Source organism: Erpetoichthys calabaricus, chromosome 5 (assembly GCF_900747795.2).
Source record: "Erpetoichthys calabaricus chromosome 5, fErpCal1.3, whole genome shotgun sequence".
In the NCBI taxonomy this organism is placed as follows: Eukaryota; Metazoa; Chordata; class Cladistia; order Polypteriformes; family Polypteridae; genus Erpetoichthys; species Erpetoichthys calabaricus.
In genome coordinates, this window is record NC_041398.2 from 399,625 (window position 1) to 425,896 (window position 26,272).

The window sequence follows — 26,272 nt, forward strand, 5'->3', positions numbered from 1 at the left end:
AGAGGAAAAGGCTTAGTCTACTTTCAGGGCAATTTCATAATGACCACGTGTGGTGAAGCTCATTGGGGGTCTGTGACGGTTTGTGTTTTTAGATGAAACTGTGGGTGCTGGTCAGGACAGGATGGGGGGGCATGCACTGGTACAGAACGTTGCCAGGCCCACCACATTATGAAACAGCTTGGAATCCCGTTTGGCAACCCCCCAAGATGGACCCACCGGAAATGACCCCCTATCTGCCACAGCCAGGTGTTACGTGGATGTCCCCTTGGCCTGGTCCAGCCACCTGGGTCCTTAACAATAACGGTCACTCTTGGAGAATCGCGCCACATGGCCGTAGTGCCGTAACTGACGGTGCAGGTCATGTGCCTCATTCAGGTCTCCGTGAGTAACACAAAGTCAGACCAGCGGTGTCGGTGACTGTAAAGCCATGAGACCCCCGGGATGGTCAATGAGGAAACTGCATTTGCATGTGAATGCATGATTGGTCCACCAGTCTCCTCATTGATAATCCGCAGGTTTATTACGCTCGACATCAACACCCACTAAGTATAAAGAAGGGTGGACGAGAGAGAGAATCTGAAAAGGGAATAAAAGGATAAAAGCAAAGAAAAATGAGAGCAGAATCATACTGGAGCCTGTAGGGTGGGCCGGAGGGGAAGCGGATAGGACACCCCGCGGCTGAATGAGGGGTACGACGCTTCAGGTGTGCTGAGTGGAGCAGCAAAAGCAGTCGGGGCTCATGTAAGCCGACAGGGTGGTCCCAGGGGGTCCCACCCGAGGCAGCCAGGATGACAAGAAGTTGGCGGCTCAGCCCTTGGAAGGCAAACAGGGGAGACAACAGAAACAGAGAGCACTGGGGGTCAAGCAAAGGGAGGAGACGATCCTGACTGGGTTTATAATCGGGATTCATTGATTGGCTTTATTTTCAGGCACTACTTGTTAGGAGTTAATTATTTATTGAAATATTGCATTGTGCTGCACGTTGGTCGCTTTATTGGAATAATCCGCATAGAGCACTTTGCACCAACCTTGCCCATTCCAGTCTTCATTACAGAAGTCCATCCCTGATTTTAGGACTATTGATGACCCAGGATTAAGAACCCTGGCACCACACCAAACTGCACACCACCCTGACTCTATAGGTATCCTCAGTGCGTAACTGGGGGGCCCACCATTGGCACATACCCTGCATATCTGTATTTAAAGGATGGACATATACAGGGGGCGGCCCGGTGGTGCTGCTGCCTTGCAGTAAGGAGACCCATCTGGGTTCACTTCCCAGGTCCTCCCTGCGTGGAGTTTGCATGTTCTCCCCATGTCAGCGTGGGTTTCCTCCTACAGTCCAAAGACATGCAGGTTAGGTGGACTGGCGATCCTAAATTGTTCTGTGTGTGTGGGTGTGTGTGCCCTGCCTGGGGTTTGTTCTTGTCTTGCACCCTGTGTTGGCTGGGATTGGCTCCAGCAGACCCCCGTGACCCGGGTTGAACAATGACTGACGGGCTGACTGGCCTATACAGGAGTCGCTGCCTACCAATTTCTTTTTTGACGTTACTTTGGAGGCACAGGATAGTCCGAATTCTTTCTAAAACACGTCTCCTTTCATATCCTTTCTTTGCTTCCATATTTGTTTTTCTACTTTATGTACTTTTTCTTTTTATTCCTCAGGTTTATGTCCTATTGTGTGTTATGGTCTCTCTGTATTGTCATTCTGTTCTTTTTTGTCTATATACATATCTCAAAATTCAGTCCTTTAGAAACAGATGGAAGTGAATCTAAAAGACACAGCGATACGGCAATGAGTGAAACTGAAAACGGAAAGAGTGCAAAACAATTCAGAGAAGTTCATGAAAACAATGAAGAAAAGAAAACAGGAAAGAGAAATATCAAAGTGAGACGAGCACTTGATGGACACGCAGGCACAGACACACACACACGGTCACACCAGAAGGACAGCCTGGGATAGAAGGACACATCAGGATTATCAAATTAATAAGCAGACAAACTCACAGCTCAGGTAGTCAGAAGACTGCAGGGTGAAATTGGAGCTTCAGTTTCCGAATATGAAAAGAGAAAAATGGAGGATGTGAAGAAGACGTTCTGTAATGTCAGTTCCATTCACTAGAACAGAACACTTCAAGTTTAACAGATAAAACACAAAGCAAACTGCCACTCCATACCCACTGGTGCAGCAGACTGGGATCAGTGGTGACTTCAGAAGGACCCCCTTATCTTATTTTTTTGGTAGACTTCCCAGCTCTCACTTTATTTGTTAGCCGTCCGTCTTCACTAAAAAGAGTCTGAGCAGTCTGAGAAGTCAGACGTGAAGAACCCAATGAGAATGAGCAGACCAGAATGTGCTGGGTGTCTTTAAGAGGATTTAGTCATCATGTGCCTAAGGGGTCGAAACACTTCTACTGCTCTGTGTCCAAGCACAACTGTTAACAGAGTTTGACTTACAGGAGGCTTTGGACCTCCGTCCAGGACTCCAGGAGCTGACCCTGCATTCACATATCAGACGTGAGAAGCTGTCTGGGGACGCTGTGCGTTGGTGCTGCTCAATAAATCACAATAAATGCTGACAGTCACAATGTCCTCTGTCCATTTTTGTCTAAGGGAGTCGAGAGCACAGCAGAACCCCACTGAAAGAAAGAGTGAGAGCTCTGGATACCAGGAAACCTGGCGTGCTGTCGTTTAGGGAAACAAATACGAGAAGAACCAGCACTGGTGCAGGGATGGCTTCATAGTCAACAGGGGTCCGGCTCATTTTAAACATCGTATATACTTGCGTTTAAGTAAGTCAATTTTACCGTATAATTTTATAATGTCGGTCATAAAAGTCAAATGCGGAAAACTCACGCTATTGGTCCAAGAGATTACGATATGCTACCCTGCCTGCCCACCTGAGAGAGTCACCACGGAGCACACGGCCTTTTTTGTTTTACTATGTATTGTGCCTACGTGACCACACGGTATTTAATACCCGCACTATTCTGAAGTGACATTTGCACTGATTTGTGTTTTTTGTATCTCACACCCTCATATATAACTTTATCTACGATGGAGCGTCCAATCAGAAGAAGTTATGAAGCTGGTTTTAAATTAAAAGTAGCGAAAGAAATTGGTAACTGCGCTGCTGCAACAAAATTTGATGCGCCTGAGAAACTGATGGGAGATTGGAGGGGGCAAGAAGATGTAAAACAAGAAAATAAAAATCTCGTATTTTTGAACGGGCGTATAAGTCGGGGTCTGATTTTATGATCGATTTTGTCAGGTTTCATGACCCGACTTATACGCGAGTATATACGGTATGCTGATGTCAAGAAGAGCAACAGATAGGATGTCCAGTGGTGGCTCTGAGGCTAGAGATCTGCACTGGCAATTGGAAGGTTGCAGGTTCGAATCCTGTAAATGCCAATAGGCCCTTAGACTGCAACTGCTGAGCGCTTTGAGTAGTGAGAGAAGCACTATATAAATGGAAAGAATTATTAATAATAGAGTCCCGGCATGGCAGTGTTCACACTGGAGATATGAGGGATAGGAAAACGTCAAAGAAAAACAGAACAGAATATGAATATCATCGAAACAATAGTATAGAAGAGATGATAACCCACTAAAGAACAAAGGATAAATACGAGAGATCGGAAATCAGAAGGCCATCAAACCCTTTTCCATATCGTGTGGTGCACAGTTCATCATATAAGCAATCTCAGTCTTACCATTACATTAATTCACCACAAACAGATCATATACATGCCCCGTGGTGAAATGTCCCAAGATGCACAACACCACCCCAAAGGTCTGGCAAATCTATCCAAAAGACATGAGGTAACTGTAACCCTCTGTGATAGATTAGGTCGCTCTCGCTCCCTTGAACCCTCAGACCAGACGTCAGACACCAGGTAGAAGTCCAATAACTGAATTTATTTGAACAAATACGTGCACAAAGCACCCTCCTCTCCACAATACTCATGTAATACACAATACTAATCACTACAATAATCCTCCACACTCCCAGACGCGTTGCCACCCTTCCACCCAGCTTAGCTCGACGTCTGGGATCTCCCACAATCCTTTTATAGTCCGTGACCCGGAAGTGCTTCTAAGCCCTCAGTCCATGTGATTACCCAGCACTTCTGGGTCAAGCGAAAACTCCTTTTCTTCATCAGCCCGGAAGCACTTTATTTCTTCCAACCATGTGACTAGGATTTACTTCCGGGCTGTATGGAAAATAAACGTGTCTGTGTCTCCCTGCAGCATCCTCTGGCGGCCCTGACGTTATCCAGCAGGGCTCTGTATTAAAACTCCATAACCCATGATGCCCTGCTGGAATTCGGGGCATCTCCACGTTGCAAGGAGGGCTCCATCTAGCGGCCTGGGGGTATTGGCCAGGATCAATGGCCGGCCATATCCCACACCTTGTATCTGGAGAACGAACGCCAGAATATCGGACTCCCACCTGGTCTTCTGGATGGCATGAACTGTTCCAAGTTCAGATTCAAGAGCCCTGGACACACGCTATGTATGTCAACTCTGGAAAGAAATGAGGAAGATCGCGGCTGTATGTCATGATTTGTTACGATTTTGGGTCCAAAACGATACCAAAACGCTAAAGAACTCAAACTTTAGAACTGCCCTCTTTTCTCTCGTGTACTTTTCTTTTTGACCTTCTTGTTCTCTCGACCACATTGGGCTTTGGTTTCGTTTCGCTTTCTAACGTTTTTTGTTTTGTTTTTTATCCCCAGTTTCTCTGCCAGTTTGCTAACAGAACATTGCATTTGAATGAGGAATTAAATCTTCAGCGTGTCTGGACACCATGTTGGTCCCTTTTTCAAGGGTCTTCCAATACAAGTGTGCAGCAAAGCCACTTGAAATTGTAGAACAAGAGGCCGAGCACACAAAACAAATTGCTTTGAACATGAAACTGAATCAATGATTATGTCAAAAATATATGTATATACCAAAAAAGATAAGAAGATAAACTAAGCAGCTCTCGTTTGTCAACAGGCAAAATTAAGAAAGTTAAAGAAAACGCTGCAGAGCATGTAATTAATTTCCATCCATCCATTATCCAACCCACTATATCCTAACTACAGGGTCACGGGGGTCTGCTGTAATTCATTTAAACCAACAAATGATTAGTTTTTTGGAATAAATAGAGGCCTGGCTGTCGTGGAGAAAACAGCTCATGTTTGGGCGTTGAATTCCATTTGGCGTATTGCATTCTGGAAACCTACAAAATGTCCAGTGTGGCTGAGTGCAGGAATGACAGGCAGGCAACAATGAAAAGCTGGGACACCAACTGGGTCGTCCCGTTTAATACGCTGGTGTTTTGTGCTTAAAGAGTACCCTCAGGCAAAAGGGAAAGTAAAGGCCACTCAAACGGGTGAGAATGGATTGGTGTTAATGGATCCATTAATGAATTACCGCCTCTTCTTTTTGGCAATGTCGGTAATAAGCAAAGGCCTTTACACACTCCTAGTCCATCGTGGGACGTTTCGTTACTTTGTTTCAGTTCCCAATTAGTTCAGTTGCGTTTCATACTGAAAAATTTCAGGTGAACTCAACAAATCAATAAACTTCTTTCATTGGGCAGAAACGTGCTTTCCCAAAAAGATGGTGCACTGCAAATGTTAACGCTGAGGTCACCTTGATTACTAAGCACAGCTGGCATTCAGGATTAAAGTGCAGCCAGCAGTCAGTCAGAAAATCTCGGCACGACGTGCAGTGACACATCCACACAGACAGACCAAAGGCGTTTCACATTCCTGCTCTCTTTGCTTTGCTCCGCATCATGAGATGATTCGCTCCTTTGTTTCAGTTTCCAGTATCGATAAACACCTCGCAGGCGTATCGTGGGTGTCATTGGGCAGAAACCTTCCCAGGAACAAATATGCTTGGGGATCGACAACAGGGCACAGTGGGTAGTGCTGCTGCCTCGCAGTTAGGAGACCTGGGTTTGCTAACCGGGTCCTCCCTGCGTGGAGTTTGCATGTTCTCCCCGTGTCTGCGTGGGTTTCCTCCGGGCGCTCCTGTTTCCTCTCACAGTCCAAAGACATGCAGGTTAGGTGGATTGGCGATTCCAAATTGGCCCTAGTGTGTGGGTGTGTTTGTGTGCCCTGCGGTGGGTTGGCATCCTGCCCAGGATTGGTTCCTGCCTTGTGCCCTGTGTTAGCTGGGATTGGCTCCAGCAGACCCCCGTGACCCTGTGTTCGGATTCAGCGGGTTGGAAAATGGATGGATGGATGTGTCGACAACAGTTGTGTTTGTGCACAGCCACATTTTCTGTGAGTTTTTGGTTCATTTACCAAATGCAGCTCAATGACAAAAACATCTGTTATCTAAGAACTGGGAAACTAAGTAAGTGTTGCTCGTCACGGTACGAAAAGGACACGTCTGAAACGGGCGAGTGTACCTGCTGAGGGCGCACGCTGACGGTAGACGCACCTTCTGATGATCTTACAAAGATGATCCAAAGCTCATTCATTCCATGTTCCTTTCCGTTGGCTACAAGTCACCATGCCGAATTGACATCAAAGCCTCAAATTCCATGTGCCTCAGCAAAAAATGGATTTGGACGCCATGAGGATGCAGGAAAATGACTTCCTTGGTCATCCTCTTTCTACCATATTGTGAATGGCAGCTCGGCCTGGTGGGTGTTGGGGCCATGCGAAGAGAGCTTGGAAGCTCAACCCTGTGGGGGACCGTGGCCACCACCAGGGGGCTGCCCGGTCATTTGCTAAGCCCTGGACTGCAGCACTTTGGCCACACCAGGAGGTGCTACAAGAAGGTCATCAACAAGCACCTGGAGCACATCAGGGTACAATATAAAAGGGGTCACCTCGCTCCATTCCAGGAGCTGGAGTCGGGAGGCAGAGGGCAGAGCTTATGGGAGAGGAGTGGAGGCGGCAGGAGGAGAGAAAGAGAAGGACTGAGCATTACTGTGGTGATTTGTGTACCGTGTGTTTGGACATTGTGAGTCTGCGTCACTGGCTGTGGCAACAGAGCATCACAGGGTGAACACGCCACACTCACCACGGGGCCAGCTTTAGCCTCGCCAGTCCACTTGCCCTGCATGTCTTTGGGAAACCCAGGCAGACACGGACTGTTTCACAAATGTCGTGTCATCGGTTATTGTCATTAAATTGTGTGTTTGACCACAACAGACCTTATCTTGCTCTGTTGCTTATTAATATCCATACAAATTCATTTTTCTAAACCTGCTTATGATATAATATCACTAAATGATGGTGACATCTTTCCACAGGCAGTTTTGTGAAGTTGAGGCTAAAAGTATGTTATGCATTTGATCGTTAAAAGATGTTTCTAAATGTTTATGGGAGGGCTGAAAGAAAGGGCCATTGCCCCCTTTAAGGGTTTGCCACACCACTTTTGGACCCCTACTTTTCTTCCCATTATATTCCATTTGTAAATGTGTCCAGAGCTCTGAGTCTATCAAATGAGAACTTCACTATGCATTACACATAACATTACATGGAAGTGAATTAAACATAGCAGACCCCCAGCACAGCCCACCGGTCATAAAGTCACTACCAGCCTCACGTCTCACCTTAGCTGTTCATCTCTCAGCTGTCACTTTAAATCCCCTCCTCCTCCTCCTCCTCCTCACTGAGTGCAGATGAACTTTCACTTTCACAAGTCACTTCCTTGTTTGCCTGCCTGCCTCTCCTCAGACTGACGATGGCTGAAGCCCCGCTGCTTGTTTCACAGGAGGAGTTCATCTGCTCGGTGTGCCTGGAGATCCTGACTGACCCCGTGTCACTGCATTGTGGTCACAGTTTCTGTCTGAACTGCCTCACGAACTGCTGGGATCGGAGTGAAGTGAGCAGATGTCCTCATTGCAGACACACCTTCATCCTGAGGCCTGAACTGCACATAAACACCGTGCTGAATGAAATCGTCAAGAGATTCAAGAACATGGGTGTCAAGCCTCCTCCTCCTCCTCCATCTCCTCGTCCGGCTCCTCCATCTCAGAATTATGCCGGCCCTGGAGACGTGGAGTGTGACTTCTGTACTGGGACGAAACTGCGAGCGGTGAAGTCCTGTCTAACCTGCATGGCCTCCTTCTGTCAGACTCACATGCAGCCTCACTATGAAGTAGCGGCCTGGAAGGCACACAAGCTGGTTGATCCTGATGGAAATCTACAGGAGAAACTCTGTGGGAAACATCGGAATCCTCTGGAACTATTTTGTAAAACTGATGAGACGTGTATCTGCGTGTTGTGTGTGGCGACTGGACATAGAAATCATGAAACGGTGGAGTTGGAGACGGAAAGAGAAGAAAAAGAGGTGAGTGGAGTTTGGTGTTTAATAGACTTGAACTAAATAACAGGAGTTAAGGGATTAGGAGATGCAGTGTAACAAAGAAATCTAACCATCCATCCATCTTATAAACCTGCTTTTTCAAGTATGTATAGTAAGGATTAGAAGACTGGGTGTAAGACAAGAAACAGGCTAGGATGAGATATGCGATCTAATCCATGAAATGAGAAAGTTTCTGTGTGCTCTGGTCACTTAAAGGGACACATTACAGCCACATGGCCACCATTCTGTTTTGTTCTCATCATGAATTCAAAGTCCCGAGATCTAGAGAGCACCAGAGCGTGTAATCCCAAAAATGTCCACTAGAGGGGGAAACCATCAAACCTGCTAGTACTGTAATAAGAGCAAGCGAGAAGCTTTATATAATATTATCAAATATATATAGCTTTATAAAATATTAGCTGAACGCCGGGAGGAAAATCAAGTGGTTGTTTTTTTTAATTGTTTGCAAAAAAATATCATTAAAAAAACACCCAACTTTAAAAATAAAAATAAATGATCAAACAATGAAGACTCACTAATGTGCTTGTATTGTTTACTGAAGTCAGTCAGTTATTATCCAATATACTATATACGAACACAGGGTCATGGGAGCCAATCCCAGTCAGCACAGGGCACAAGGCAGGAAACAAACCCTGGGCAGGGCACCAGCCCACCGCAGGGCACATACACACCAAGCACACAGTAGGGACAATTTAGGATCACCACTGCACCTGACCTGCATGTCTTTGGACTGGGAGGAAACCCACGCAGACATGGGGAGAACATGCAAACTCCACGCAGGGAGGACCCGGGAAGCGAACCCAGGTCCCCAGGTCTCCCAACTGCGAGGCAGCAGCGCTACCCACTGTACCACCCGTTCATTGAAGTGCCTTGTTAAAAACAGTGTTTCTAGTTTTTCCATCTTTAGCCAATATATGAAGGATCTTAGGACTTCCTACCCTTGAACAGGCCACATAAAGAGAAGCGGGCCATGTCCAAATTGATTCCTGCAATTGTCAATGATTGTCCAAATGTTCTGAGCGTCAAGTGGATGATAACAGACGTAAAGAGTGAATCTCCAATTAGTCTCTTCCAATTTAAATTCTTTTACAATCAATTAAAGATGAAATGTTTTACCTATATAAATAAATATTATAAGGTAAATATCATAGCTATATTTGGTTTATAGTTTACCTTTGATTTTGATAACTTAATTAAATTAGTTTTTTGATTATGAACGTATTAAAAAAAAATTCCTATTTCTTTTTTATGAAAAAATTGTAAAACCAACACGTTAGCTACGATGTGGCGAAAACATAGAGAGCTGCTGAATCTACAAAATAAATATAGGATGTTTGTGGTAGATAAAATATAGAATATAAAAGATTTTAATCAAAATATAATCTCGCAATATGTTCAAAGTAGTGTAAAAATGATGGGAAAAGCGAAGCCTTTTTTAAGGTTGTTGACAGATTCATTTTTGTTTTGTGGTGTAGTAATAAGTTTTTACATGCAGAATTTTTGACAACATAAAAAAGTCAATTAAATTAATATTATTATTAGGATGATTTAATTCTATTACCTTTACAACATTGTTACAATAAGAATAATACAAGATGAAAATATAGCTAACAAAACAAACATTAAACGACAAACAAATAATACTACGGATTTTTCATGATAAAACTGTCAGTTGCTTTTACGCAGCACACCAGAAACATTCCGAGCATCAAGTGGATGATAACAGACATACAAGACCGCAAGATGTTACAGTCTGCTTTATATATAAGATATATATATATATATTGTAATAAGGCGCTATATAGCGCCCGACCTGGCACAGACTGACGCAGAGGCACGTGTAAAATCACAAGTCTTTTTATTTTCTCTTCCCCGTGTCCCACAGGCCCAACACAGTCCCAAAGCACTTAGTCAACACAGCACAAAAGAAATCCTTCCTCTGGCACCACCACCACTCCTCCCAGGCAACCTCATCCTCTTCCTCCCGATTCTGGCTGTCAAGTGGTGGAAGCTGACCCCTTTTATAGCCCACCTGGAAGTTCTCCATGTTCTTGATCACCTGTTGCTAATTGAACTTCTGGGCAGGGCTGTAGAGGTGTCCAGGCTGGCTCCGGGATCCATGCAACACCCCCTGGCGGCCACACCAGATCCCCACAGGGTTGTGGAGGACTCCATCTCCCATGGAGCCCTGCCGGAAACTGAGGCACCCACGTCACCCAGGGAGGCTGTCACCAAGCATCCCGGGGGGAGGTACTGAGGAGCCCAAGGCTGCTCCCCCAGAACATATGCAGCAGGGGTGTCCCAGCCAGGCATGGGACCCGGCCGCCCGTTACAATATACAGTGCATCCAGAAAGTATTCCCAGCGCATCACTTTTTCCACATTTTGTGATGTTACAGCCTTATTCCAAAATGGATTAAATTCATTTTTTTCCTCAGAATTCTACACACAACACCCCATAATGACAACATGAAAAAAGTTTACTTGAGGTTTTTGCAAATTTATTAAAAATAAAAAAACTGATAAATCCCATGTCCATAAGTATTCACAGCCTTTGCTCAATACTTTGTCGATGCCCCTTTGGCAGCAATTCCAGCCTCAAGTCTTGTGAATATGATGCCACAAGCTTGGCACACCTATCCTTGGCCAGTTTCGCCCATTCCTCTTTGCAGCACCTCTCAAGCTCCATCAGGTTGGATGGGAAGCATCGGTGCACAGCCATTTTAAGATCTCCAGAGATGTTCAATCGGATTCAAGTCTGGGCTCTGGCTGGGCCACTCAAGGACATTCACAGAGTTGTCCTGAAGCCACTTCTTTGATATCTTGGCTGTGTGCTTAGGGTCGTTGTCCTGCTGAAAGATGAACCGTCGCCCCAGTCTGAGGTCAAGAGCGCTCTGGAGCAGGTTTTCATCCAGGATGTCTCTGTACATTGCTGCAGTCATCTTTCCCTTTATCCTGACTAGTCCCCCAGTTCCTGACGCTGAAAAACATCCCCACAGCATGATGCTGCCACCACCATGCTTCACTGTAGGGATGGTATTGGCCTGGTGATGAGCGGTGCCTGGTTTCCTCCAAACGTGACGCCTGGCATTCACACCAAAGAGTTCAATCTTTGTCTCATCAGACCAGAGAATTTTCTTTCTCATGGTCAGAGTCCTTCAGGTGCCTTTTGGCAAACTCCAGGTGGGCTGCCATGTGCCTTTTACTAAGGAGTGGCTTCTGTCTGGCCACTCTACCATACAGGCCTGATTGGTGGATTGCTGCACAGATGTTTATCCTTCTAGAAGGTTCTCCTCTCTCCACAGAGGACCTCTGGAGCTCTGATAGAGTGACCATCGAGTTCTTGGTCACCTCCCTGACTAAGGCCTTTCTCCCCCGATCGCTCAGTTTAGATGGCTGGCCAGCTGTAGGAAGAGTCCTGGTGGTTTCGAACTTCTTCCACTTACGGATGATGGAGGTCACTGTGCTCATTGGGACCTTCAAAGCAGCAGAATTTTTTCTGTAACCTTCCCCAGATTTGTGCCTCGAGACAATCCTGTCTCGGAGGTCTACAGACAATTCCTTTGACTTCCTGCTTGGTTTGTGCTCTGATATGAACTGTCAACTGTGGGACCTTCTATAGACAGGTGTGTGCCTTTCCAAATCATGTCCAGTCAACTGAATTTACCACAGGTGGACTCCAATGAAGCTGTAGAAACATCTCAAAGATGATCAGGGGAAACAGGATGCACCTGAGCTCAATTTTGAGCTTCATGGCAAAGGCTGTGAATACTTATATACATGTGCTTTCTCAGTTTTTTTATTTTTAATAAATTTGCAAAAACCTCAAGTAAACTTTTTTCACGTTGTCATTATGGGGTGTTGTGTGTAGAATTCTGAGGAAAAAAATGAATTTAATCCATTTTGGAATAAGGCTGTAACATAACAAAATGTGGAAAAAGTGATGAAGCGCTGGGAATACTTTCTGGATGCACTGTATATCTCTGTTATAATAAAACAAATCTTGGGATGAGACAAGACTTTTTGAGGAGACTTCTTGGAAGGAAGCATGGCAAGATGGAGACTTTTACCACGAGATTCTTTCAAGTGACACTCTACTTATGACTATTTTCAAACAAGTTGAGGGTCCTCTGGTGCATTCCGGCACTTAACCTGGACAGACACCGATCCATTAAAGGACTTCCTTATGAACACACACACACACACACACACACTTACGAAGATCCAGTTTAGAATCACCTATTCATCTAAATATTGCAGTGAGAAATGATGAAGTCAAACGAATTAACATGAAAATTGTCAATCGGTTACATGGCAAATTGATTAAAAGCTTATCAATAGACTCTGCTGAAGCAGTTGGTGGTGATGGTGCAGAAGATGAAAATATCAAGTTACAATATCCCGTAGAATAGCTACAACCGTTAACACCGTCTGGTCTTTGGAGATCCTACGATTGCAGCCATTAGGTGTAAAGGTTCTCCTGGGAGCTCAGAATGACTTCCAATTCCCATTTGCCGATGCAATGTCTTCCGACCTTTAAGAACCTGTAGACCAGTGTGCCGCCAAACACAAACTTGTTCTTTCTAGCACTCTTCAAGCCCAAATCCCATTTATAATCTAACAGATGAATGAATCCATTTTATGAATCTTTTTATTTCTTCATATTTGTTGCCCCAAATCTTTGTGTGTTAATATGAAGACAACTGTAATAGAAACAATAAGTTGTTTTATGAAACGTAAAAGAAAATGTGTACCAAAAATCAAATCACAAAGTGAAAGTGAATTCTCACAAGACCATGTGTGCCCACTTGTGTTTAAAAACAGAAACAACTGGGGGTGACCCGGAATGAAATCAGGAGGAGACTTCAGGAGAAGGAGAAGACACTGGAGGAGACGAGGAGGGCGATGAAGAAGGTGCAGGTGAGGGGAATTAACGTGACACTTTTAATCAAAGAGAGGAGAAATAAATTAAAACTAGAAGAGCTTCACTGCTCATGGAATTTGACAAACGAGTGGAGACCATGCAGTCCACCAGTTTAGTTTGTTTAGCTAATAGCTAAGCTGTCCCAATGTCTCATTCAGATCCTTCTTAAAGGTTGTTAAGGTTTCTGCTTCAACTCCTTATCTTGGTAGTTTCTTTGTGTAAAGAAGATCTTCCCGTCTTCAGTTCCAAATGCCCTTAATTTCCACTGATGTCCTTGAATATGTGATTCACCATTTAGTTGAAAAAATTCTGATGGATCTACTTTATCAATGGCTTTGAGGATTTTGAAGATCTGGATTAGGTCCGCACACTGTCCCTCTCTGCTCAGACTAACCAGGTTTAATTCTCTGAGTGTGTAACAGAAGGACAGGTCCCTAAACTCCTGGGGCCTCATGTATAAACAGTGAGTATGCACAAAAATGTTGCATAAGCTTATTTCCACGCTCACATCGAGATGTATAAAAACTAAACTTGGCATAAAGCCACACACATTCCCACACCAACTCGCCCTTTGGCGTATGCATGTTTTCTGCTCGGTTTTTCAAACTGGTGGCACCCAGCGTCAAAGCAATGCTTTTGTTCCTATGTGGTTTCTCATTCTTTTTTAGATTCACATCCCTGATGTGATTTTATCAAATACACTGAAATTAACCGCATATTGTTCATTAGTTTACAGCATCTGATTGTAATTAACCTGTAACAATTTAATGGCCCACAGAGTAGCCAAACTATTCCAAATACCATAGCAGCTCTAGTGTTGCTCCTCTCACTGCACCACTCGGAGTATTTATATCACTGTATCTGAGTGTGGAATCACAGCTCTACAGCAGATGATCAGAAAGAGAATTATCGGTATGCAGCATCAAGCACACGCTGCCTCAGCCATGCTGTCTATTTGAACTGCTCCCATACAGCAAACGCTTCAGAGCCTTTCCTGTACGGACCTCATGGTTCAGATACAGTTTCATCCCAAGAACTATAAACGCACTCAATCAACAACAACAACAACATTTAACTTATATAGCACATTTTCATACAAATAATGTAGCTCAAAGTGCTTACATCAGTCCATCAAGTGCTCCTTGTAGAACTGTTTGTACTTATAAGCCAGAGAGGCCAGATTGCATTGGTTTGGACATGTGTAGAGGAGAGATGCTGGGTATACTGGGAGAAGGATGCTAAGGATAGAGCTGCCAGGTAAGAGGAGAAGAGGAAGGCCTAAGAGAAGGTTTATGGATGTGGTGAGGGAGGACATGAAGGTGATGGGTGTAACAGAACAAGATGACGAGGACAGAAAGATATGGAAGAAGATGATCCACTGTGGCAACCCCTAACGGGAGTAGCCGAAAGAAGAAGAAGAAGTTAACTCTTTGAGGGCTGAATATTTTTTCCAAAAAAAGGCACGCAAAGCAATGGTTTCCTACATAAATCTACATAAAATGTCTGTTGCTGTGTGCTGTGGCTGCTGTCGGCACCTGAATGGCGTCTCAGGCAGCAGAAGTTGTATGGGGTTGGCTTGATGGCCAGCAGAAATGCACGCGCGTTGGTTGCCTGGCTGTCTTTGCACGAAAGGTGGGCAGTGGTGACAGTTACAGTGCGACACAATCTAGTTTGTACCCCTTGTCATTGTAAGTGGCGTTCCTCCCAGGCAAACGTTGCTGTAGGTGCATCAGCTATACGAACGTGTCCAGCACCACAATCAGCTTGGGACCGATCAGCTGATGCTAGTACCGCACTTTCGTTTTTGCTTTCCATCTCCAAATCACTTGCATCAAAATCAGAGTCTGATTCAGTGATAATATGCAAAACGTCATCCACGTAGTATTTTGCTTTACGCATTCACTTTGTTCTCTCGTCAGATGTTGATGCCATTTTAGAGGTTATTTGCTCTTTGCTACTCATACACGTGCAAGGAATCAAGGTCAATTCAATGAAGCTAACTTTCCTTCTAGCGAAGAGAGTTGAACTAAAATGTAATGGTGAGTTTTGTGAAAGTTTACAGCTGATTACCGTCCTCTACCCCTGAATTTCAACAGAAGTCAACATCCGCCCTGAAAGAATTAATAATTAAACATGTGAGGACATGGTGGACAGTGGTAGCGATGAGCTGGCACTCCGTTCAGGGATTGTTCCTGCCTCTCGCTGTATGCTGATTGGGGCTGGAGTGACACTGGAAGGATAGATGGACAGAATAATTAAACATGTACTACAAAGATATTTCAATGTTCCATAAAAGTTTAGAAGAATTGCCATTCTAAGCGCTTACATAAGGTCTAAATTTATTAAAGAGCTTATTGTGAGGCGATTGGTTATGTATAGAAAGAAAATGAAGGACAGGAATTGGGTGTTGGTATGTTTGAAAGAGACAGTACTGCTGCAATAAATTATTTCATTGAGCTAGGAACAATCTCTGGACGGGGAGCCAGCTCATCGCTACCAATGCACCACTGTTCCCCCATGTGTAATACGTGCTTTAATTCACTTCATCATGAAAAGGATATCAGATATTCATTTTAGTATTTAATTTGTTCAGCGAGCTGTAATATCATGAATGTAATGTATTCTGTGTCCTATTGACGGTAGAGAAAGCCCGTTTAAGAAGCACTTTTGAGATGACCAGCTTATTCTCCTAATACTGAGCCCCTGACTCTCACTATTTGCTTCTTTGGAGGCTCCTCATTCTTACCTACTATCTCAAAGTTATTAGAGTCACCATCCAGTTCTGCAAGGTCCTCAAAATCTCTGGACACCTCTAGCTCTGTAGTTGATGACCCTACACTTCTTACCTAAGACCGATGTTTGACTGAGACCCACTTGTCACTTCTGGTCTGGTGTCTCCTCCCAAGACACTTTGGGCTGCACACACATCTCTGAAAATGACACCAAGTTATCAACAATATCAAGAAGTGCATAAATTAAATGCAAACACATCAATCATGGAAATAAAGAGTAACAGCTCTGTGCTTTAAAAGTGGAAAAAGACGAGGGACAATAAATGAACAAAGAGCTCATGAACTCTGACAATCCTCTAGATACTCATGTTTCATATGTCCCTCTCATAGGGTTGACATTGTGACAGACATTAGGAAAACCAGAACACAACGATTTCACACAAATCTCAGAACTTTATGGATTCTTTTATTTTTGCACAATCAACTTCCAACACATAGATCTTTCTTCACAATACCAGTGCTTCCTCTTCTTCTTCTTCCATTCTCCTCCTTCGCTCCAGGCAAGCATTGCCCAGCTCCAATCCCAAGTCAGTCTCACCCAGCTGTGGAAGAAAAGCTGTTGTTAAACCAGATGTGGCATATGCGAGGCATTTGTGGGTCAGGCAAACTCCACAGATATCATAGGAGTTGTTCACAGTAGATTCCTGATGATGCCCAAATGAAAGAGAGATGCTGCCATCCAGCATGCTGGGGAATATCTTACATGGTAGACAGTCTGCTGTGCCCTTTCATTATTTTACCCTTCAGTCTGAGGAAAGTACCACTCTGGCCAAAATAAGACCCCATCTAAACTGTCTTCTAAATTTTGTGTCTTGTGGTGATTCTTCCTAGGTGAGTCAATTCACTGTCTTTATCCTATCAGATCTCTTTGGGAAGACAAGTAGATGAAAATGACAAGAGCTTCGCTGATTTGATTCGCTGCATTGAGGAAGCCCACAAGAAACTGAAAGAGAAGATCAGAGAACAAGAGAAGAGAGAAATAGAGAAAGCTGAAGGAGTCATGGAGCAACTGGAGAAGGAGATCAAAGAGCTGAAAAGAAGAGACGCTGAGCTGAAGGGGCTTTCAGAGACCAAGGACCACATCCACTTCCTGCAGGTTAGAGCAACACTTTGTGGGGAACTTGAGAACATTTAGGGGGAAATTTAAAAGATCTGAGGAGTTTTTACAACATGACATGAACAAACCTTTTCTCCTAACAGATATAATCTTGTCATATTTGCCTAATATTTGAAAGATACGCAAAAGACTCCAGATTTCTGCTTTCATGTTCAACAAGGAGTAGCTTGTTCCATGAGTCCATAGATTTATGAAATTTATGTCTGACCAATTCCAATTTAGGTGACATCTAATATAGGAAAAGGTGGACTGTCCTCTTTAAGTGGAAGGTGAGTCATTGCCTCAAGTTGAGAACTTCTAACTATCTTGGGGTCTTGTTCACAAGTTAGAAGAAAAGGGATGTAGTGAGATCAACAGATGGATTGAGGTGGTGAGAGCAGTTATGTTGTCACTATACCAGTTCTAAGTGGTGAAAAAGAAGCTGAGCCAGAAGGAAAAGCTCTTGATTTATCAGTCGATCTACCTCCCTGCCCTCATCTATGGTCATGAGCTTTGGGTAATGAGCAAAAAAATGAGATAGTGGGTACAAGCAGCCAAAATTGGCTTTCTTCGCAGGGTGCCTGGGCTCTTCCTTAGAGGTAGGATGAGGAGCAGAAATATGTGGGAGAGAACTGGAGTAGAGCCACTGACCCTCAGTGTTGAGTGGAGCCAAATGAGGTGGTTCGGGCATCTAATAAGGAAGCTTCCAGGATGATTCTCTGTGTACGTTTTATGGGAATGAAAGCTGGGAGGGGACCCAGGGGAGGACCCGGAGCTCATTGGGTGGGTTATATCTTCCAGGTGTCCTGGGAATGCCTTGGTTTTCCACAATATGAGTTAGCAAGTGTAGCTGGGGAAAGGGACATATGGGCATCACTGTTAAGTCTGCTTCTTCCGCAATCCTGTCTCACATAAGTGGTGGAAAATGAATGAATGAATGAATGAACATGTAATATAAGGTGACACCGCCCCCCTTCACATCTTCATACACTTCTGTCATTTCGATTTGATCTACTTTATTAAAGCTCCTTGAGCATGGGGACGGCGCCATATCAATCAAATGTGTTTTCATTATTATGACTTTATTAATGGTTTACTCCCTCATGTCTCTGTCTTTAAACTGATGAGACTCAAACCCTTCAGCATTTTCTCATTACTCAAACCCCAAAGTCCACTCTGATTTCTCTGATAGGGCGATGAAAGCTGCACACAAGATTCCTGATGTGGACTCACAATTGTGCACACATTTCTACATTTCTACTGTACATATCATGGCCACTATACACGGATCAACCACAGCATTAACACCCCAACAGGTTCAGTGAATAATGAGAATTATCTTGTTACAATGCCACCTGTCAGAGGGTGGGACGTATTAGGTAGCAAGTGAACATTCAGTTCATGAAGGTAATGTCATGACAATGGCCAAATTGTGATGGACAGACGACTGGGTCAGAGCATCTCCAAAACAGCAGATCTTGAGGGGCGTTCTTACCTACCAAAAGTGGTCCAAGGATGGACAAGCAGTGAACCAGTGACCGGGTCATGGGCATCTAAGTCTCATTGATGAGTGTGGGGAGTGAAGGCTAGCCTGTCTGGTTCAATCCCACAGAAGATCTGCTGTAGCTCTATAATTTGCTCAAAAAACGTAATGCTGGCCATGAGAGAAACAACACACAGTGCATCGCAGCTTGTTGTATAGCCACAGACTGGTCAGCGTGCCCATTCTGACCCCTGTCTACCATCGAAACTGCCTACAGTTGGGACTATGGCATGACGGAGAGTGTTCTGGTCTGACAAATCACTTTTTTATCATATGGACAGTCGGGTGAATATGTATCGTTTACCTGTTAAATAACATGGCAACAGGATGCACTATGAGAAGAAGGCAAGCTAGCAGAGGCAGTGTGATGCTCTGGGCAATGGTATGCTGGGAAACCATGGTTCTTGGCATTCAGGTGGATTTATTTTGGCACATACCACGGCAACGGTATTCCCTGATGGCAGTGGCCTCTTTCACCAGAATAATGCACCCTGCCACACTCCAAAAATTGTTCAGGAATGGTTTGAGGAACATGACAAAGAGTTCAAGGTGTTGCCTTGGCCTCCACATTTCTCAGATCTCAGTTCTATCAAGCATCTGTGAGATGTGCTGGACAAACAGGTCCACCTTGCCACTTACAGGACTTAAAGGATCTGCTATTAACATCTTGGTGCAGATACCACAGGGCACCTTCAGAGATCGTGTGGTGTCTATGCCTCAATGGCTTGAAGAGGGGACCCTCCACAATATTAAGTAAGTGGTTTTAATGTTGTGGCTGACTGGTGTACACCTTAGCATTTCATTAGCGTTCTCCACTCTGTCTACTTGAGAATGATGATGAGTACACCAAGGCACACAAGTCTTTCTCACAAGTTCCACTTTCTAGCTGGAGAATTTCCTTTTCCATAATTATTTTAAATGACTTTCTTCCTTTCTGTGTGTGTAAGTCCTTATGTTGAATTTAATTCACTTCACCTCTCAGCCCAATGCCTCATTTTCTTTGCTGAGTTAATGCTACACCCACCTGCCAAGTGTACCCTCAGTCCCCTTATCTACAGAATGATGACTCGCCTGTCACAGAGTCCTGTGTGGAAAGTTCACTGAAGGTCAAGGTTGACGACATCTTAGGCTCCACCGTACTGAAACACTATCCCAGGAGTAACTAATGAATTAATGGAAGGTGAACACCACATCTAAACCCAAATTATTGTTCAACCACACAAATCCCTAACTTTTTATTTCTTCTCGTCCCCTCTTCTCTCCTGATGCAGACTTTCTCGTCTCTCTGTGTCCTACCTGATGACGGGCACTCGCTGAGGTTCACGGCCACCGCTGATTTCTCTTCCGAGTACCTGCAAAAGGAGCTGTGCTGTCTGAAGAAGAGTCTGGAGAAGATCAGCCAGTGGGACATCATGACAAGGACTCCGTCAGGTAGAGTTGTGTCTGCTGTTAAAGTCCATTAGAAGGACCAGAGAGACAATAAGAGGAAACTGGGAGTGTATGGATATTTATCTATCAGTTTTAACTGTTAAGGATTTTATATTATATATATAGCGCCTTTCACAGTAACAAGCTGAGTGATGTCACACTTGGAGCTCTTGACTCTTTAAGGGACATATTACACTCCTTAAACCTTTTTAGTATACGCTCTCAAAAACTCTTTTTTATTTGACATGGTGATTAATTGCATTTGCTTCTCTTTTTTGATGAAATAATAAGAAGCCAAGATTTGTTTTAAACTGGCCAAACTGGGGTTGTTAATTTGAGACCAGTGAAGACAGATTGATGTCAGTGCTTTGGAATATCATGAGCCCTGAATGAGCTTCTAGAAACCTCAACACCCACAGTTCTCTCAAGTTACATTTAGTAGGGCCTGGTAAGTGTGTGGTGTCCATTTTAGGACCTTCTCCTGCCTTCCTCTGAGAAAACTCCTTCCTCACTGCTGTCTCTGACAACCTCCACCCACGCACACACACCACACAAACGTCCTCCCCATCCCAGTGCTGGCGTTTTCCATGATCACAAAGTCTCCTGCTCCTGGTGTGTCCATTGCACTTCATCAGATGACTTCTGCGTTCTTCAGCTGGACTTGCGTGTTTTATTTGTGTCGTTGCCTGCTTGGACAAATCTGTCCCACTGATATTGAAGAGCTTTTTACAGACCAAATATGAAAACTGGAGGTCAGTGTTAGAACCCTTAGGATGTTGGTCTGGTTTGGTTTGTTGAGATCAAATGACTGGCTGCTCCTGATTTGACGCCAGGCCTTCCTATCACCCCATAATCAGTGACGGGACCAATACGTTAGGACATTATGACTGTTAAAGAAAAATGGTCTCCACCATAATTGAAGAGGGTCTTTTCTTTTCCAACTAAACTAGGCAACACATTTCCATCCAAGCCCAGCTCTTCTGACTTATGACCTCTGATGGTAGATGGACACGATTTGGTTGCTCTTCGGTGTCGTCAATCTCTTCCCACCATGTACTGCTAGAATGACTCAAATGAAACAACTTGAAACTAGAAAATAGTTTGTACTCCTCGCTCCTAACACTTCTGATTGTTAACATTTCTAAACTTTAATGACCACCAAAGCCCCGCCAACCTTTCATATGAAGGACGAGTTGTTGTCCTACTTGCCATCGCAGCTTGGAGGTGTGACGCTAGTAGCCGCACTGCGGCTGGAGTGCATCATGGATGGTCCTCAGTGTTGTTAAAATGCAGAGATCTCATTTAAAGGGGGACAGCAAGCCTGAAATGTCCCTGCTTGGCCGTTTGTCTCCTGCTGTGGTGTCCCGTGTCTCGCTGAGCCAACTGCTTCTCTTTAATCGCAGTGCGCAAGTCAGGATGGAACTCAAGAAGATCGCCTTGGAGGGAGCTGCTTTACTGTTTGTCGTTACTTCTAATGCCTAACACAATGACATTGCTGCAGTAATCGTTGTTATTCTCGATCATTTAGGGAATTTGTGCCCCTTTAGGGGCAGCGCTGGCTCTTCAACACATTTCAGCTTCTTTTCTGCCTCATTGTGCAAACGCTCGACTCGTTCTTACTGACCTCACAGACCTCACGGCCCACCTTACCACAGATCTAAGATGCGTATTTTACATGGCAGTGACCACTTAGGAGCCGTTTAGAAACAAAGGGGGCACACAAAGCAAGTAAGGAGACGCGGTGTGAACAATGCTCAGTGAGGACTGGAGGGAGGCTGAGGATCAGCGAAGATGAGGGAGGGCTACAGCCGGGTGGGCCTGAACGTCACTTAAATCACGTGGACTCAGCATGCAGAAAATGACACGCTCCGCCATTCTTCTTTTTTTAGATCTACGGTTGTTTGAATGCCAAATTAACTTTTTGAATTCAGTGCCAAGAAAATATATTAAAGTCACATGAAATAATCAAAACAATATTATCAGAGTTAATCATCACGCCTAAGGGCAGACTCCTGCATGATAAAGGCAGAATAGCAGGGAGCGAGTGAGTGAGTGAGAGAGAGAAAGAAAGAGAGAGAAAGAAAGAAAGAGAGAGAGAGAAAGAAAGAAAGTGTGAGAGAGAGAGAAAGAGAGAGGGGAAGAGAGAGAGAATGAGAGAGAGAGAGAGAGGGGAAGAGAGAGAGAGTGAGAGAGAGAGAGAGGGGGGAAGAGAGAGAGAGTGAGTGAGAGAGAGAGTGAGAGAGAGAGAGAGAGAGAGAAAGAGAGAGAGAGAGAGAGAGAGAGAGAGAGAGAGAGAGAGAGAGAGAGAGAGAGAAAAAGAGAGAGAGAGTGAGAGAGAGAGAGAGAGAGAGGGGAAGAGAGAGAGTGAGCGAGAGAGAGAGAGGGGAAGAGAGTGAGAGAGAGAGTGAGAGAGAGAGAAAGAGAGAGCAAGAGAGAGAGAAAGAGAGAGGGGAAGAGAGAGAGAGTGAGTGATAGAGAGAATGGGAAAAAGAGAGAGCAAGAGAGAGAGAAAGAAAGAGAGAGCAAGTGAGTAAACGAAAGAGAGAGAGAGACAGAGAGAGCAAGTGAGTGAGAGAGAGAATGAGAAAGAGAGAGAGAGAAAGAGAGAAAGAGTGACAGAGAGAATGAGAGTGAGAAAGTGAGAGAAAGAGAGGGGGAAGCGAGAGAGAGCGAGAGAGTGAGTGAGTGAGTGAGTGAGAGAGAGAGAGAGAGAGAGATTAGAGAGAGCTCTGCCCACCTGCCAGTGTGAGTGTCAGGTACAGCTGGGTGTCTCAGCAGTTGGCAGCAGAAGATCGAAACTCCTAACCCATCCAGAGGCTCCTGATTTTTTTCTTTTCCTCTTCTTCTTATATTTTTTTGCGCTGTTCCAGTTTGCTCTTTTTGTTTTTTTGAGGCCACTTTCTCCTTTTTTTTTTCCGCTTTCACATTAAAAGGCTTATTTAGTTTTTTTTTTTTTTTATATAGCTCATTTTTTTGTCCTATAAATATTTTTTTTTCCTGCCTGCACGTGTGTTTATTTGTGAAGGACACCTTTGGGAAGTCCTTAGACTCGGTGAAATGTCACCATCACAAGCTGTCCCTCCGCACCTCCATTTATATAATAGAGAGACCAGTTAGGGGGCCTGAGGTCTTGTGGTCTGTTGGAGCAAAAAAAAGGAAGAGCCGAGGAGAAGCCAAACCGAATAAGGCCGGCGCTGAGCGTGTTTGATCAACGGCGAGTGATTTGTGTGCGTCGCTGTGTCCAGCCTGGCTGTCTCTTCGATTGCGTCACTTTATCCCCACAGTTCACCCCGTTTGTGTTCAGATGTAACATTCCATGGACAGCTGCAGTTTTTCTTTTGAAGGAAAAGAGGAACCAAATCAAAAGAACTTTATGATTTACAGACACGTTGTCAGTTGACATAAACAGCAGATACAACACAGATGTGCACATAGCATCCAGAATTTTGAACCCACATTCCAAACATTACACCATAAACATATTTTTAATATTCGTCCCTTATACTCTGTTTGTGGAGTGGTGGCTCAGAGGCGATGGTATCTGGGAGGTTGCTGGTTCTAGTCCCATTACTGCCAGAGGGGACCCCCATAACCTGTAAATTGATCTGGGGGTGGGTGCTGTTCAATGGCTGACCCTGCACAATGAACCCCAAAGGTCACGTGAAAAGACAATTTCCCTTCAGGGATTAATAAAGCGTATCAATTCAAATTGAACATTCTGTTTGTATGTACAGTCTAGAAGCTGCTTATCACTTCTTTAGGCCATTTTGTGTTTTAGTTTCACCACCCTCAGTTATTAATTAGGCCATTTTAAAGGTTTCTGTTGTTCTCTTTTCTCTTTTTAGGTTCAGATTGTGAAGCTCCAACTTTCACCCTACAGCCACCTGAACTTAAAGGCAGAGAGGCGTTTTTACAATGTGAGTTTGTGCTTTTTATTGAGTAGATCATCAGAATAGAAATCATTTCTCCTTGAATATCCCAGGACAGGCTTATGACATGAAAGAAGCCAGAAGTCATTAAGAAGGCTAACAGAATGTCAGGTTATATAGCACCTTGATGTGTGGAGTACAAGTCACAGGAGGATCTGCAGTTTGGGTCTCCAGGCTACAAAAAGGACATAGCAGCACTAGAGAAGGTCCAGAGAAGAGCAACTGGGCTGATTCAGGGCTACAGGGGATGAATTATGAGGAAAGATTAAAAGAGCTGAGCCTTTACAGTTTAAGGAAAAGGAGATTAAGAGGTGACCTGAGTGACGTGTTTAAAATTATGAAGGGAATTAGTCCAGTGGATCAAGACTGTTATTTTAAAATGAGTTCATCAAGAACACGGGGACACAGTTGGAAACTTGTTAAGGGTAATTTATGCACAAAACATTAGGAAGTTTCTCTTTACACAAAGAACGATAGACACTTGAAATAAGCGACCAAGTAGTGTGGTAGACAGTAAGACATTGGGGACTTTCAAAACTCCACTTGATGTTATTTTAGAGGAATTAAGTGGACTGGCGAGCTCTGTGGGGCTGAATGGCCTGTCCTCATCCAGAGTGTTCTGATGTTCTAATGAAGGTGTAATCAGCAGAAAGAGAAGTGTGAGTGCTGTGCCCTTCATGAGCTTCAAATGGTGGGGGTCCTGTGACTGGTCCATCCTGGGAAAAGAGAGATTGCGGATAGGGAAACACCAATGCAGTCTGTTGGGTCTGAATCTCCTACATGTTCACTGATCACGAAAACAAACAATGAAATCCTGCCAACCACGCCAGGTCTCCCTGTGTAATGTGACATTTTTGCATTTATTTATTTATTTATTTTTTATCACATGTAAAATCGAATTCTTAAACTTGCTTTACATTTTAATTTTTAACCAACCTTTCTTTCAATGTTTATGCAATGCCTTGTTCCTGGTCACATGACTGTGTGGTCACGTCAAGCATCTTTACACATAAATATGGCGGCAATTGTTCATTCAGATTATCCCTCAGTATATAAATTGTATTTCGTATTTTACTGACCTCATTTTCATATGTTTTCACAATGCGTTGTTCTGGGTCACATGACCCGATCATGTGGTCACGCTTGTCATGTCAAGCATCTTTACACATAAATATGGCGGCGATTGTTCACTGTGAATTAATTGTATTTAATTTTTAACGTCCTTATTTGTGTTGTTTATGCAGCAGTCTATCATCTTCTGTTCATTTTGTGCTCACAGAAGTCCTCGGCCACTCGGCCACCCAAGTCCTTTTGACGTTTGGCCCAATTTTCTTTGTATTTTCTCTTTCTGTCTTTCAGTTTCACCTTTATGCATTCATTTTTACTTTGCCCATTTCATTAAATTAATAAAAACTGGGGGTACTTTGTCCCCTGCTCGATTCGCTAGCCAATCCCTCCCCTCCCCCTACCAGTGCTACGTGACGTTGTAAAGAGGGGGGGTTGAACGCACCCCAAGGAGGCGCGGTCGCTCCTCCAAACCCCCTCTTAAATGGCGATACAATGGATACCAAATACAGTTGTTTTTTTACCTCCTCTTTGCTCGATCAGCTGCTGGCTTGCTGCTCCTGCTGTGCACCGTGATCTGCATTTCGTGCAGCGCTTCGAACGTTTAAAAGCCTTTTGTCTCATTGCCTTGTCTCATCCTCAAACACTATTCAGTCTCTTTACACTGTTCCGTTATTTCAACGAGTAATATTTTCTGTTTGCGCTAATGCAATCTTTACTCTCATTTTTTTGAGACTTTCGAATTTTCCTACTTCTATTATCTCTAACCTGCTCTGCATGTGTATCACGGGACTTGCTTCCAAAGGTTGTAAGTATGACATGACTTGACCGTCTCGCGGGACGTGAAAATGTCTCTTTGTCTCTCTCTTCAAAAGATCATGTCACATCGCAGGAAAAAGTCTCATCTCATCCCAAGATTTATTTTATAATAGAGAGATGGATAAATATGACACATTTTATACAATGAATGCAGCTCAAATAAAAGTTATAACATCGAGGGCCGCTAACGTTTACATTGTAGCAGGGTGAGTGAAGGTGCAGGGCAAAGTTAGATGCTCAGGGTCTAAAAATACATACCGTATATACTTGTGTTTAAGTTCTCCCGTGATTTTACCATATAATTTCCAGTATTTTACAATGTCGGTCGTGTAAG

At 44.0% G+C, this 26,272-nt stretch overlaps 1 protein-coding gene across 1 annotated transcript in view; it reads left to right on the forward strand.

Annotated features, from left to right (window-relative positions):
- The first annotated feature begins 7,653 nt into the window (after positions 1-7,653).
- LOC114651549 (tripartite motif-containing protein 16-like) overlaps positions 7,654-26,272 on the forward strand; it is a 451,159-nt gene continuing 432,540 nt past the window's right edge. Inside the window, exons 1-5 of the mRNA XM_028801350.2 lie at positions 7,654-8,307; positions 13,167-13,262; positions 16,921-17,154; positions 19,969-20,128; positions 23,971-24,042. Coding sequence (XP_028657183.2) covers positions 7,699-8,307; positions 13,167-13,262; positions 16,921-17,154; positions 19,969-20,128; positions 23,971-24,042 — 1,171 coding nt within the window. The 5' untranslated portion in view covers positions 7,654-7,698. The remainder of the gene's footprint in view (positions 8,308-13,166; positions 13,263-16,920; positions 17,155-19,968; positions 20,129-23,970; positions 24,043-26,272) is intronic.